The 14,007-nt window shown below is 34.1% G+C and overlaps 1 protein-coding gene across 2 annotated transcripts in view; it reads right to left on the bottom strand.

The window, feature by feature from the left end:
* The window catches only part of ANK2 (ankyrin 2), a 243,421-nt gene that overhangs the window by 125,055 nt on the left and 104,359 nt on the right, over positions 1–14,007 (bottom strand). The window contains exons 6-10 of one of the 2 annotated variants that reach the window (XM_047090905.1): positions 13,493–13,678; positions 13,024–13,047; positions 9,787–9,885; positions 8,449–8,547; positions 1,772–1,870 (exon numbers count right to left, since the gene is read on the bottom strand). In XM_047090905.1, the coding sequence (XP_046946861.1) occupies positions 1,772–1,870; positions 8,449–8,547; positions 9,787–9,885; positions 13,024–13,047; positions 13,493–13,678 (507 nt within the window). The remainder of the gene's footprint in view (positions 1–1,771; positions 1,871–8,448; positions 8,548–9,786; positions 9,886–13,023; positions 13,048–13,492; positions 13,679–14,007) is intronic. The other variant, XM_047090906.1, reaches the window with a different exon arrangement.

Genomic DNA, 14,007 nt, shown 5'->3' with positions numbered 1-14,007 from the left:
TATGTAAGGGGAAGAATAGTCTGGCATTAGGTGCCTATTCCACTCACAGGCTTATGGTATCAACTTGCCAACCTGATTAGTTCATCTTCTCCCTGTTCTTTACCCTGAACATAGCCCTACTTTTTGTTATTATCTCCTTATCTACCTTACCCACTCAATTTTGAGCTTCTTGAACAAACACTGTGTATTATTTACCTTGATAGTTCCTTACTGATCAGAACACTGCCTGGCACATTGTAGCTACTCACTATGATAATTGTATGCATGGATGAATGAATGACTGAATAAATGAGTAGATACAATCATGCAGTCACAGATACTTTATGCTACGTCCTTACATATAAGTGATGTTTGATATTATAAGAAAGCCAGTAAAAAATTCATCTAGGTAATCCATTGTCTTCATTAGTGACATGACAATTTTAGGTGAACTCTGTAGACAAGACTATTTTATAGTTTGTGGAAAAGCAAATCTGTCTGTTCTCAATTTGATATATGTTTTTTATTGGTTGCAACATGACTGGTGAAATTTTGTTATTTTCATTTAAATTTCAATAAGTTTTCTCCACAAAACTTTCTACAATTATCTCTGCATTATCCAGCCCAAAATGTCACATTTTAAAGATAAAACTCTACAACACTCATGGTATCAGTATGAGAATGAAAATAATACATATGATTTGAAACTACCATTTCATGGCCTATAGGGCACAGCTTTAAAGATTAAGTTCATTCTACACATATTTTAAATATGTGGTCTGGGTTTTGCTCCAAATAATTTCAAATAAATATTCAATTAAAATATAATACAAATAAAAAAAATTTGCTTATTTTGGCTGTCTATTCTTCTCAGTTTACCCTAGTAAAAGCATCAGTTGGTGCCAATCCTGTTCAGGGGCTAGGCAAGGTAGAATAGAGAGAAAACATAAGAAGTGTCCTTTGTCTAAATTTTTCTTGTATTAAGGATCCGATTGTTGCATATGCTATAAAATAGTTCTGTGTGATTATTTTTTATCTGTATCTCATGATATTCCTTGGTAACCCAAAGAGTGGCTAGAAAATGGGGACTTGCACAGTAATAATGCTTGTAAAATACATTTTGTAATGAAAACCTCCAACAAATCAGTTCCGGGTGCAGGTTTTGGTTAGAGTTTTCTTCATAGTTGAGCATATGGATGAAATAAGACAAGAAATGCTAGATGTACTGTGCCATAGAGAATGTTAGGCTTGTTTAATGGTTCTTCGAAGATGGCCTATCCTAAACTGTGCTTTCCATGTCATCTACTAATCCTAAATACAATCATCCAACACCATTGATAAGTAATTCTTTTTACTAGTATTGCCTAAGAGATAAAGATTAGAGAGCCAAAAGAATATCTTATATTGCTAATTGTGCTACTTTAAAAGACAATTTTATATGTATTTTATAGCATCCCACAGAATCATAAAAGTACAGACGTATAGAATATAAGGAATATTCTCATTTATATACAATATACTCATTTACATATAATAGAAATATATTCAAATTTCCATCTGTGGTAAAAATATAGAAAGAACTTGAAGGTATACATTCAATACATTTTAATGCCTGTATTTTTTAGTTTTAAATAACTTTAAAACAGTTTGAGATACACTCCTCATTTCTAGCACGCAATTGTTGAGTAATTAGAAAATACTTGATTAATGCTTTGATTTCAAGAAGAAAAGACATATTCAAAAAAGTGGCTTAAAGAGTTCTTTCAATCCCATCTTACCCATAATGACCCACCTTAGTCCTTGCCAGCAAGGGAGCACCCCGTTCCAACAGAAGTTCTACCACTTGGTCATGTCCACTTCTTGCAGCACAGTGAAGGGGTGTCAACCCATCCTGTCCAAAGAATTGAAGAATTAAGCCTGAGTTAACTTAAACACACACACACACACACACACACAGATTGCCTCTTATGCCACTTCAAAGAGAAGGTTTCCTGAACTTGTTCCTAGTGATTCAATACATCAGTAATAGAACTGCTATTAGTTAAATGATAGAGGAGAAGAGTGACAGGAAGACAAGACAGTGAGAGATCCTGACAGAGGGCAAGAGAGAGAAAAAGAAAGAAAGGGATGAAACAGAGTGAGGGTGTAGGCAAGCGAGATCTCACATGCAGAGGTTCAATGTAAAAACACATGTTGTTTGCCCTGTGTTTCCCTGTTTGGGAAGATGGAAAGGCAGAGTTTGTTGCATTTGTCGAACTTGAAAACCCTACTTGCTTGAAACTACAACCAGATGTTATATCATTAAACTATTTTCATTTTGGTTGCCCTAACACAATTTTACCCCCAAATTCTTCTTAACCTAATTTGTCCATCTATGTCATCTCTTGAATTGTTACTAGTTTTATAAATTCTCCTAAAATGCTCCCTGCTGCTCATGAGAAGAAAGTCATGTTTTTCACATTCTTCTAAAGGTTTCCACATATATTTTTCAACATTTTAAAAACTACATAGTTATTTCTCAGAGGTGAAATTTGTTGTTAATAATAATAGCATTAAAAAGGTGTCAAACAGAATTATGGCATAACTGTGTGTTATGTTACTTATAAAACTTTCTGACCTTGATGCTTCTCAGGTAGTTTCTGATTCCAGAGAAATCCTCAAATTCCCTCTGTCTTTTGGATTTTATTTCTCTTTAGGGTGAAATGGCCAGAGAGCAGAGCGCATGGGTAATATCAGGCAAAATGTACGAACGATGGGTAAGAAGTGAGAGAGAAAATGAAATTCTGAGTACATAAATTAACTAGAGATTTCAAGCTTAAGGGGAAAAAAAAAGATTGTCATAGGGAAAGACATTGAGAAGGTAGGTAGCATTCAGAGAAAATGAGGGATGGGGACGTTAAGAGGTCTTCAAAAGCTGAATTTTCCAGAACTCTAATAGCTTATCTTTTGTGTCTCTGTTTCCAAGACCATTGTTCTGAATTATGTTTTCCCCCTAATAAATATAAGTCATCTGAATCACAACACTCTTCCTATCCCAACATTCTGGGATCCTATGCTAGGTATTTTCCCTTTACCTTCCAGATCCACGCTCTACCTTTCTCTCCTCTGCTCCACGTCTGACAGAAAGAACTCTAGATTGTATTGGTGAGCCACCTTGCCCTCTGGCTTCTGGTTGACTATGGAAAATGCAGCAAGACCTGAAGCCACTCTGTAAAGGATCTCCTTAGTCTGCTGTGTCTCTTTACCAAATATTATGCTCCTGCCAAAGCAGCCTCCATCATGTAGTTTTCTCCTTTGAAGTTCTGGCAACCTACTTCTCACCTTGCAGGCCTAGGGTTGGTAATGAGCCCTGCTGTTGGTAGCTCTGGGGATACTCTACTATCCTTTGTGCCTTCCCTACAATCCACCCTCAATGTTATAAACAGATCCTTTAACAAATCCATATTCAAATGATCAAATTTGAACATGCACTCTGGTCCTGGCTAGGACCTTGAGTTATTTGTCAGCGCAGAGCCCAAGGTGGGGTTCAAACTCAGGCACCACAAGATCATGACCTGAGCCGAGATCAAGAGCCAGACACTTAACTGACTGAGCCACCCAAGTGTCCCGGTCTAGAACCTTGAATTATAATGATACTTTGCTTTGTTAAATCTCCTTAGCTAGTATTAAGATACTGAATATCCAAAATAGACCTTGCAATTTTAGATATGTAGGAATTAGCATGAAAAGACTGCCTTTCCAGAAAAAAAAAAAAAGTATTTAACTACTGTAGTTGGGATGCCAAGTTATTTTAAAGTTTGCCAGAGAGGAGTCTAAAAAAAGTAACTGTGCAGGCAAAGCGATTAAGATGATTGTGCTTTTGTATCTTGATAACATACCTTGTGGTTAAAGTACAGAGTGTTAGTTGCTACTTAGTTTATATAACTATTAGATATAGCTTGATTTCTCAAACATATTCTTGGTGGGGGCTCCATGGAGAACTAGAGTTTGAGAAATCAACTGTAGTGAATGAAGGCATTATATGCAATGGTCCAGCAAATGGGCTCTGGAATCAGGGAGCTTCAGGTGTGAGTCTCAGATCATCCACTATGGATATTCTCTGTGAGGCTCAACTTCACAATACATAAAATGGGGATAATTCTTCTTATCCTGTTTAACTTACAACCTTTGTTTGAAAGATGAGGGGACTCTGCCTTAAATCATTTTTAGAATAGGTATTTTTCCTACAGAATACATGAAATATTCATTGTATAATCATGTTGAAATCTTCTGATATTCTCAGAATAACAATAGGAAAATATAGAGAACACTTAAAACCACACAAGAACAGTAAGGATTACATTGATTCTAAGTCTGATGCAATTTATCTACCCTTATCAAGGATATGGGAATTATACTAAGTTCAAGTTTCCCAACATGCTCAATCTGAATAGATTTTACATATTTTCTATAAGTACAGTGTCTCATTATTGCCCCCACCCCCTGAATCTTACCAAGGTTTTGTGTTCCAGGACTTTTTTATTTACTTTTTTTTAACTCTTAGGGGCAATGATCTGTTCAATACCTTTTTTAACTTAAATTCTTAAGACTGTATTTAAAGCTTACATTCCTCCCCTCCCACGGTTCCTTTCCTTTTGTTCTTTTTTTTTCTTCACTAGAATCAGTTCATATCACACCATGATGTTGATAATCCTTAATAGGTTAAATCAATCAACATTAGAGGGACACCATTTTTCCAGTTGATAGCCCACAGCATTAGCTTTTTACAACCAGTTCTTTCCTTATCTTTTCCCTTCCTCCCCTCTGCTTAGATTGTAGATGTAGCCTGAAGTCTGTGAATGAACACAGGCTCTTGTATTTATTACCCTGTGTATCCTAGGTCAAGTTACATAACTCCTCTGAAAGTCACTTTTCCCGTTGGGAGTCTCATTTCTCAAATGAAGGCCTCCACATTTTCTCAACAAGCAGATAATACACACTTCATAAATTGTTAGGAAAAGGAAATAAAATATTTGTAGAGTACTTAGCAGGGGGCCTAGAACAGTGAGCATATGACAATTGGTGGCCACTATTGTTGTTGCTTTAATAATTATGAACACTTTTTCTGATATATTGGTTTTTGTTCATCATCTTTTAATGTTTTTGTATACTTTCATCGTTTGCATTGAAACATGCATTTCAATAATTTAACCTTATATGGAGTATCTCCACATATAAATAATATATGTTTAAAAATAAAGACAGAATAATGTTCTTAATAAAACCTGGATTAGTAATACCATTTTAAACCAGCTATGAAATTTCTGTTAATGTTTTTAACATTAACGTGAGATTTTTTCAGATAGCAGAAAACCGGGCTCTGGTGAAAATGTCTCAGTTTCCCACTAGATCCCAGTCAATGATGAGAATGTCAATGACATGCACAATGTCTCAATGATTGACAAAGTGCTGGCAAAAGTGGGAAAGGATCAGTGGGCAAGATATTTTTAATTACCTGCAAGCCTCTACATATTCTGCTTTTCTCTAGATAATGAAAACCTTATATACGAGATTAACAATGAGAAGATCAGGTGGAAAATCCTTGATAGAATATACTAGATTGAGAATGTTTACGACTAGTATGTTTGCTACAAGAAACTGAAATCTCTATGATAAAAAATGAAAAAAAATATTATTCTTAATTCCTTATGTAGAGCCTCCATTGTACTACCTAAAAAGCAGTCAACAGTAAATATAAAATTTTTCTGTTTTAAAATATACTTTCAAAAGACAAAAGAGAAAGCTAACCAGATTCCTTTTACTTTAATAATAAAATGTGATAGTTGCAGAACCAGCCTCCAAATTCCAGACCGCAGTCCTTGATTTCAGTATTACCTTCTACTTGACTTTGCCTTTGGTAAGAAAGATATAGTTGTTTTAGTTACAGCCAGAATTAAAAGAATTCAATTGCTTTTAAAATCCTACTTCTTAGAGATAAGGAAGTATTTTAACTTATGGTGGGAAAAGCTCAGTACCACCATTCAATACTGTACTGTACTCAATCCTGGGGTGTGCCGGAGCCAACCCACACAAAGTAGTGAGAGCCAAGTTTTTGCACATCTCTTCCCAATGTTGTATTCAGTGATACCCTATTGGTAGCTCTAACTGGCCATGATGGAGGTATGGGGAGTATTTACTCTACAGAAGTCAGCAAAGGCAAAAGCTCCAAATCAGAGTTTGTTTTTTGAAAGCCAATTAGTAAACTTTTACTAGCATACTGCTAATCTAATTCTTTGGGTACTATTAATTTGCATCTCTGTGAGTAAAGGGACCTAGTCTATCATATTAACTGCTGTATCTCTAGGCGTTAAGTAGGAACTCAAAAACTATCTGTTTAGGGAATGAATGAACAGAAGATCCACACAATGTATACAATTATAAAATCTACTTTTTGATTTATAAGTTCTTGAATGAAATTCAACTTATTTGTATATGTAAAAGTTTCATTGGATGAAATACAGTCCAAATATTCCTTTTACAGAAGAAACCAAAGCTTATATTTGATTAACTTGCTCAAGAACAATTAGTTAATGGCAGAACTAGCATAAGAATCCATTTCTCTCCATATCTTAGTATGCTTTTTATGAAAACGCACTCCCTAATTGGAGTTAGACTTAAATTACATATGGAAATGTATGTAGGCTACGCAAATTAGAGCATCTTTTAAAGAAGTAAGCAAATATTGCAATGATCAATAAGAACAAAATCACTTGCCTCAAAATGAATGAATACTCCAGAAAAATACTAACAAGAGCATGCGGATTTTGAAGACATTGGCCAAGATAAAATTCTGTTGCATTTGCCAAGTGCTTTCTTTCCATTGGTACTCTCAATTATTAGAGAGTCTCAATAGAAATGGAGAGGTAAGTGTAAAGGGAGACATTATGTTAATAACATATTTAAAAGAGGAGGCACAGAAACTGTCCTTTAAACATGAAAAACAAGTAAGCAAGGCATGAAACACTGTGCATAATGGTTCCAAATTCTGCATACCTACAGCACAGCAAGGGAAAAGGCATGCCAACACAGCAAAGAGTAGAAATCATATAAAACTCTAATGCAAAGACAGTAGACACTACAACAAAGATCTTGACAGACAAAGTAAACCACCCTAGAATTCCCACATGATAACATGACGTAGATGATCTGGACCAAATGTCTTAGAGAAATGAGATTATGAAAGCAACAGTTCCTGAGGTCATTAAAAAACAGAATGTACAGTCTGGGACTGGTGTAGTTCTTAGAAGCACAAAGATGATAAGGCTAATTAAATAAAAGCATTTGCCAGCCTCAAGATTTGCAAAAGAACTAGATTTGATCCCTGGTCCTTTGACTCTGAAAATATAAAGTCCCAGGATTAAACAAAGTGAATAAAATATCACAAGGGATACATCCTATTGCCCAATCTTTTATAGACTTCTTACGCCACTGTGTATTTGAAAATGTTCACATTATAAGAATATTTAAAATTTTGCTGAAGCCTATGATTAAGCAAATGTATTCCAGAGAACGAATATTGAAGTACTGGTTTAATGTTTAAGCAAGTAACTACTTATAATTCCAGTAACATAATAAAAAATTATGAGTAGCTAAGTAATTGACCCCCCTCCACTTTTAAAAAAGTAAATAATAAGAATCTAAGAGTTAATTCTCATACAACCGTATGAGATAGGTTACCAACAGTAGCCTAAGTTCAGAGAAGATAGTAAGTCAACTGCCAATATCATACAGCTAGTAAGTTGTGGAAGTAAAATTTGAAATCAGGTAGTCAGCCTTCAGACGCTGTGCTTCTAACAGTTGTATTCTCCTGCCTATCTTATTATCTATTTGTTGGGAGTATAGAAAGCTCAGAATTACATTTTACTTAACAAATTTGAAGTGAATGAAGGGCACTGACTTGTATCAAATTGGATTGACTAAAGGTGCAATCTAATAACTATATGCCTTTGTTCCATAAGCATATAGCAGATTGTTTGTTCAGGTCAGTATAGTATGACCACCTAAGAAAAACGATCTAAAAATTGGAAAGTTAGAAGCAAAGGATTGTCAACATGTATTAAAATATTTTATGTAAAAGCCACAATCTCAAAGCTTAATGTATGTTTATGAGTTTGGGTTTTTGAAAGGTACAGCTGATAATCAGAGATGCTTCCGTTCAATCTTTGATCTTTGTTCCCCAAAATAAGCATGGACTTAAAAAACTGTCTCATTGAGGAGCTAGCATTCTGTTTCTTCAGCACTTATGAGCAAATATTATTTTCACTTTCCAATGAGAAACCTTTAAATATTGTATGAAATTTAAATTGAATCCAAGAAAGCAATTTCCTTGAAAATGCATTGTTTATATTTAAGCACTGGTATTTTAAGGTGCCTGCTTCAAGAATACAAAAAACAAAAATGGTAGGAAATTCAAAGAACAGAGACACTCACCCTAGTTTTGGCATCGATCTGACCACCACGATCCAGCAAGAGCTTCACCATGTTTGTGTTTCCCCTTTTGGAAGCCACATGCAGAGGGGTGATTCCATTCTACACCATGGGAAGACGAAATAAGAGCATGTTGGGTATGACAGGGCATGATGGTGAAAACTTTGTGTTAAAAGGCACAAAGAAGGTTGTGACCCATGTGGTAATTTGATTCAAGGTTTTTAAAGTTTCATGTCTTTGATTTTTAAGGAACAAAAAAGCACACAAACCACAAAGCACTATAGTTAGAGAATGAAAAATGGAATGAAGCTGCATAATTAAGTTTGTCTATAACCACAACATATGAATTGAATGTACACATTACATTGTACACATTGTCAAGGGACAAAGGGAGCACTTTCGCATAATAAACAAAATTTCAGATTCTACTTAGGACAGAGCTCTAGTCCAAAGTCTATCGCTCTTTCTAAAATATCCATGAACTGAAAGATTCTGACATCTTAAAGTTTCCTATATACTTAAAAACAGGATGTAAATATACATATTCAATAACCGTTAGAAAAAAAGATTCTTAAAAACATCTTCTTCAGAATATTTCAGTATGAAAAACAACTTGTAAATAACTCGACACAGTTTCAGTACAGAAGACTTCTCAGGGCCAAAAACACCATATATATGAATTGTAGTTATTTATTTTATTGGCTATCGTATATCATCATTATGGCAAGAATAGGTACCTAATTTTTTATATGTTGTAATTTTGCAAATATTCAAATATTGCATGTACTGATTCATACTGAGTACACTGAGTTTTGTAATTAGGATGTAAGTGAATTCTTTCCAGTGAAAGCATACCATTAAACATATAATGCAACATGATGTCTTGTTATGTATTTTGGCTAGACTCCTTATATGAGCACATTCTCAATTCATTAAAAACATTTTTCTGTCAAATTATATGCCCCATAATGATCATAACATTGTATAAATGTTCTTTTACATTTGATAATTAATGTTTTAACAGTTTAATTGTTTATTGACTTGAAGTTGCTCATTCATGATTCATGGAGTGATCTTTAAATATAACTACTCACACTGAGGTCAGAACTAATATCCTCCTTAACTACTACAAATGATTTGTGTGCCTGTGAATTTACACATTCTTATTTTTCATTTATTGGGTCATGATGATGTGCTATGATGCAAAGAAAAAAATGAAAAATCTAATATATCCAGCATAGATTCAGTCAAGGAAAAAAAAAACTTTATTGTTATTCGTTTTTACTTTAATAAAATTCTCATTTACTGCTATCTAAAATGAGAAACTATTTTAAACCATACCCTCGCTGTGAAGTCCACAGCAGCTCCCCGGTTTAGAAGAAGAGTTGCCACGTTGACATTTCCATAGTGGGCAGCAATGTGCAAAGGGGTAAAACCACTCTATGGAAAGCAAAGAGAATAACAGTAAATCATTTCACCTCCATATGTTATAGTCCCTGGATTAGTGAAGAAAATCACACGTAATTGTCTACCTAACATGTGAGCAACACAATTAAGATAATAAATGCTTTAATAAAGCTCTTTAAATTTTAGTATTACAAGATAGTAAATAACTAAGGCTATAAGCAGGTAAATAAATACCCTATATTTCTTGGCAACATTATTTGTAATTAGCTTCATGATTTGTCTGTCTATGAGATTTGTTGTTTATACAAAACCATGTATCTTGACTTGGTTAAGCTTTAGAGAAAAACAGAATATGATTAAACAACATAAGGTGTCAGCCACAGAATTCACATAATTATGAATTAAAAATTTTTTCTTCAGAGAAAGACACAAAACCATAGTTTTGTTTAGTTTGGGGATTTTCAATAAAAAAAAAACCAACATTGGTTGGCATTGTGTCTTTGGAACAATGAAAATATTGTGAGAAACTTTTACAGAGGTGTACAATTCATTCCACATCATTTACACTGTCATGATATTTCTGTCTTCTCTAATAACTGTTTAGTGAGACTATGCTGTTACAATGAAAAAAATTTAAAAAAAAAAATTAAATAATATACCTGGCATCAATGTAAATATAAAATAAAGAAAACAATTTAGCTGAACACAATTTTGAATGTTAATTAAACTAAATTTTATCAATAAGATTGACATAAAATAATAAGCAAGTTAAATCAAATGTATGGACATTAGAGAACTGTTTACTTTCAGAATTTTTTTTAATGTTTATTTATTTTTGAGAGAGAGAGAGAGTGTGAGTGAGTGAGGGGCAGAGAGAGGGGGATAGACAGGATCCAAAGCAGGTTCTGCACTCTCAGCGCAAAGCCTGATGAGAGGCTCAAACTCATGAACTACAAGACCATGACCTGAGCAGAAGTCAGACGCTTAACCAACTGCACTCCTACTCTCAAAATATTTAAAAAATGAATCTGAAAGTCTTCATGGAAGAAAAGTATACTTTCTTTCATTCCTTATTCTGATGAAATTTAGTTAGAAATTTTTGCCATTTTCACAAAAGAAGTATATTTACTCTTTCATTATTAAAATGCTAAAAAATCTATTATTCTTGCTCTCCATAATTTCATAATTCTCATTACTCAATAAAAGATGAGAGGAACAATAAAGACTGTTCCTATAGAATTGGATATCAAATCCTGCATCTTTGAGGTTAATTTGTATCATTCCCTTTTATTTGAAATGAACTTTGAGGTATATAATATTGTTTTTAAGAAATATTATATGAATCACAACCGTTATTTTTCTATTCATTTGATAGTTTTTGTTGATTTTGCTTTTTAAATGGACTAAATAAGCATTCAGATATCTTAGGTAATGGAAATTCCCCCCTGCTATCAACCAAATTAGCTACAAATGATTTCTGACTATAGAGAAACAAGACACAAAATAATAATAGTAACTATCAATCCAAATCCCACACTTGTGGTAAAGATATTTTTGTGTCTACAGGATGCCAAATACTCATGTCAAAATGGAGGGAAACATGAATCTACAACCTGGCTGTTATTTTATAAAATGTCAAATTTTTATATTTTAGGAAATAATTGACTGGAAGTTTTTCATTTGTATCTTGATAGTTCCTGCCACCTAGACATATCCTGAATGTAAGTCTACCATTTAAGTTACAATTTCATTTCAGGAAAAGAACGTAGTGATTGCTGGTGAATCATTTTCAAATTATTTTTCTGATTTGCAAAAATAAACAAATTTATTGTCTGACACAGCCTCATCAACCATCCATGAGGATGCTTCAGACTGTGACTCTTGGATCGACATGTGGCTCGTAGAAGCCCCTCAGAGAAACTCTTGCCTGGTTACCATGGAGGTAGAAAGCTCAGTTCACTTTTCTACAGGGGAATCAATGGAAGGGCTCCCCTCTTTGTTACTCTATTATCCTCAGAGAAATATTTCTAACTCAGTACGAATCTTCCCAAACTGCTGCTTTCAATACAATGTTTACAGCCAATATTGCTTTCAAAAACATCTCTTAAACAACCACCAAAAATCACCTATAAAATTAAAGTTATTAAAACCAGCAATTAAGATATCAATTTATATGTTTCTAGTCTTGAGAAATTTCACCAACCAATTGGGCCTTTTTAAAAAAAAATCTATGACCTAAGTCCCATGCACAGATATGGAACAAAAGAAATAATATGACTAATTCAAATATATTCATATCTCAATAGGTACATTTATTAACAAACAAGATTTTAATTTTAGAAATACTCTAATACTACTAAATACCAAATGAATGCTCAAAACCTCTCTAGATCCACAGCCCAGTGATCATGAGAGGTTAGTCTACAAAGTCCCCTCAACTCAGTGAAAATCAATCTACACAGTCATTTGCCTTTGAATACTGGTTAATTTTTATCATATACTTTCAACAATAGAAGGCATCTCAGTAGCAATGGTCGAAAGACTACACACACACACACACACACACACACTACTGAGAGACTTCTGAACTGAATATTCTTGGTGATCAATGTGACTTACTTTGGTATGTGGAAAATAGATAATTTCATGTCAAGTACTGTTAAGACTTAGCAAGATAAAAGCAAATGCTTCGATAATAATATGCTCGCTATCACTATTGATTATATGCAATGTGGTTAAAAAAGTACAGGAAGAAAAGGGCAACTGCAATGAGATAAGAAGATAAAACAGTTGCAAAGAAACCTCCTTAAATTTCACTTTGCTAAACTCTAAGCAGAGAAATTTCATTAAGAGAAGGTCATATCTCTTACTGGCAAAAAGTTAACAGTAAAGCTAACTCAGTAAAATACATATTAAGGAGTTCTGTTTCATGCTCTACTCTAGTAAGCTATTTAAATAGTTTCACTGATTTAAAAAAAACATCAAATACATATTACATTAAAATTTTTGAATTATTCATTTGCCTTAATTATGGGAAAAGTCTCTAAAATCAATTTCCTAATAATGGAAATTCCAATCATTAGTACGAATTAGTGAGCATTTATTCTAACTGGGCAAAAAAGTAAAATAAATAAAAACAAGGTATATTTTGGTATAACCACAATACTGTACCTCGGTGGTCCTATTCACCATCATCTGAAGCAGTGTTTTGTGGGAAGAAGAGGGAAGATATTACACAGTGCAAAATTAAGTAAACGGTCAATCTGCTCACTGCAACTGGATACACTGTTCCAAAATACATTCTACTGAGAAAAGACATCCGTAATGCTATCCATACAATACAATTTTACCTTTCTAATTCCATTTCTTATTCCATACCTTTCTTATTCCATACCAATAGAATAAGTAAGCAGATTTCTAAAAAGCTGAACCCCATCTTTAAGAGACAATTATCTTAAATTTTGTTGTTATTATACCCAACAGCCGGTCCCCTTCTTTCTGAAATACCTCCGACGGTAATTTATCTCTTAGGATGACCGGAAGTAATTTTGCATTATCACCATGGCCTACTTCTGTATCATCCCCCAGGAGGAAGCTGGCAGCCGGAGAGTTCCTGTCCACAAATGTGTTCAGCTTTTACCTTGGATTGTACGTCAGCGTTGTGATCGTTCTGAAGCAGGAGTGCGGCAGATTTGGTGTCGTCTTTCCTCGCTGCGATATGCAGAGCCGGCAGCCTCACTTTCCCTTTGGTGTCATTCTCCAAGAGGATGGCCACTGCCTGGTTGTGTCCTTGCTGGAGTGCCACAGCTAGTGGCGTAAAGCCATCCTAGCAAAATAGAAGGAAAAACCCTCAATTAAATTTTGGAAGCATGGGATTCAACTGTAAGCAATGCCTCTAATGTTTAAAATAAGAATTAAGATGGAGAAGAAAAGCAAAGGGATTAAATATTCCTGTGAAGATTAAAGCAGATGATCAACTGTCCTATGCTGTACTATGGACTGGTTTCATCAGATTATTTTCCTAGCTTCTGTTCTAAATATTTTGAAAAACATCTGCATTCCCTAACAAAGCATACTTCACATAAGGTGAACTTAAATGTATGTTTAGAATGGGAAAATAAAAATCGGAACCAACGTTAAGTATACAGGCTAATC

Source organism: Lynx rufus, unplaced genomic scaffold (assembly GCF_022079265.1).
Source record: "Lynx rufus isolate CCGP_SWC_20201006 ecotype Redwood Valley unplaced genomic scaffold, mLynRuf1.p SCAF_3, whole genome shotgun sequence".
Taxonomy (NCBI): Eukaryota; Metazoa; Chordata; class Mammalia; order Carnivora; family Felidae; genus Lynx; species Lynx rufus.
The sequence above is the reverse complement of the archived record's forward strand: the minus strand, read 5'-3'. Positions and strand labels throughout refer to the sequence as shown.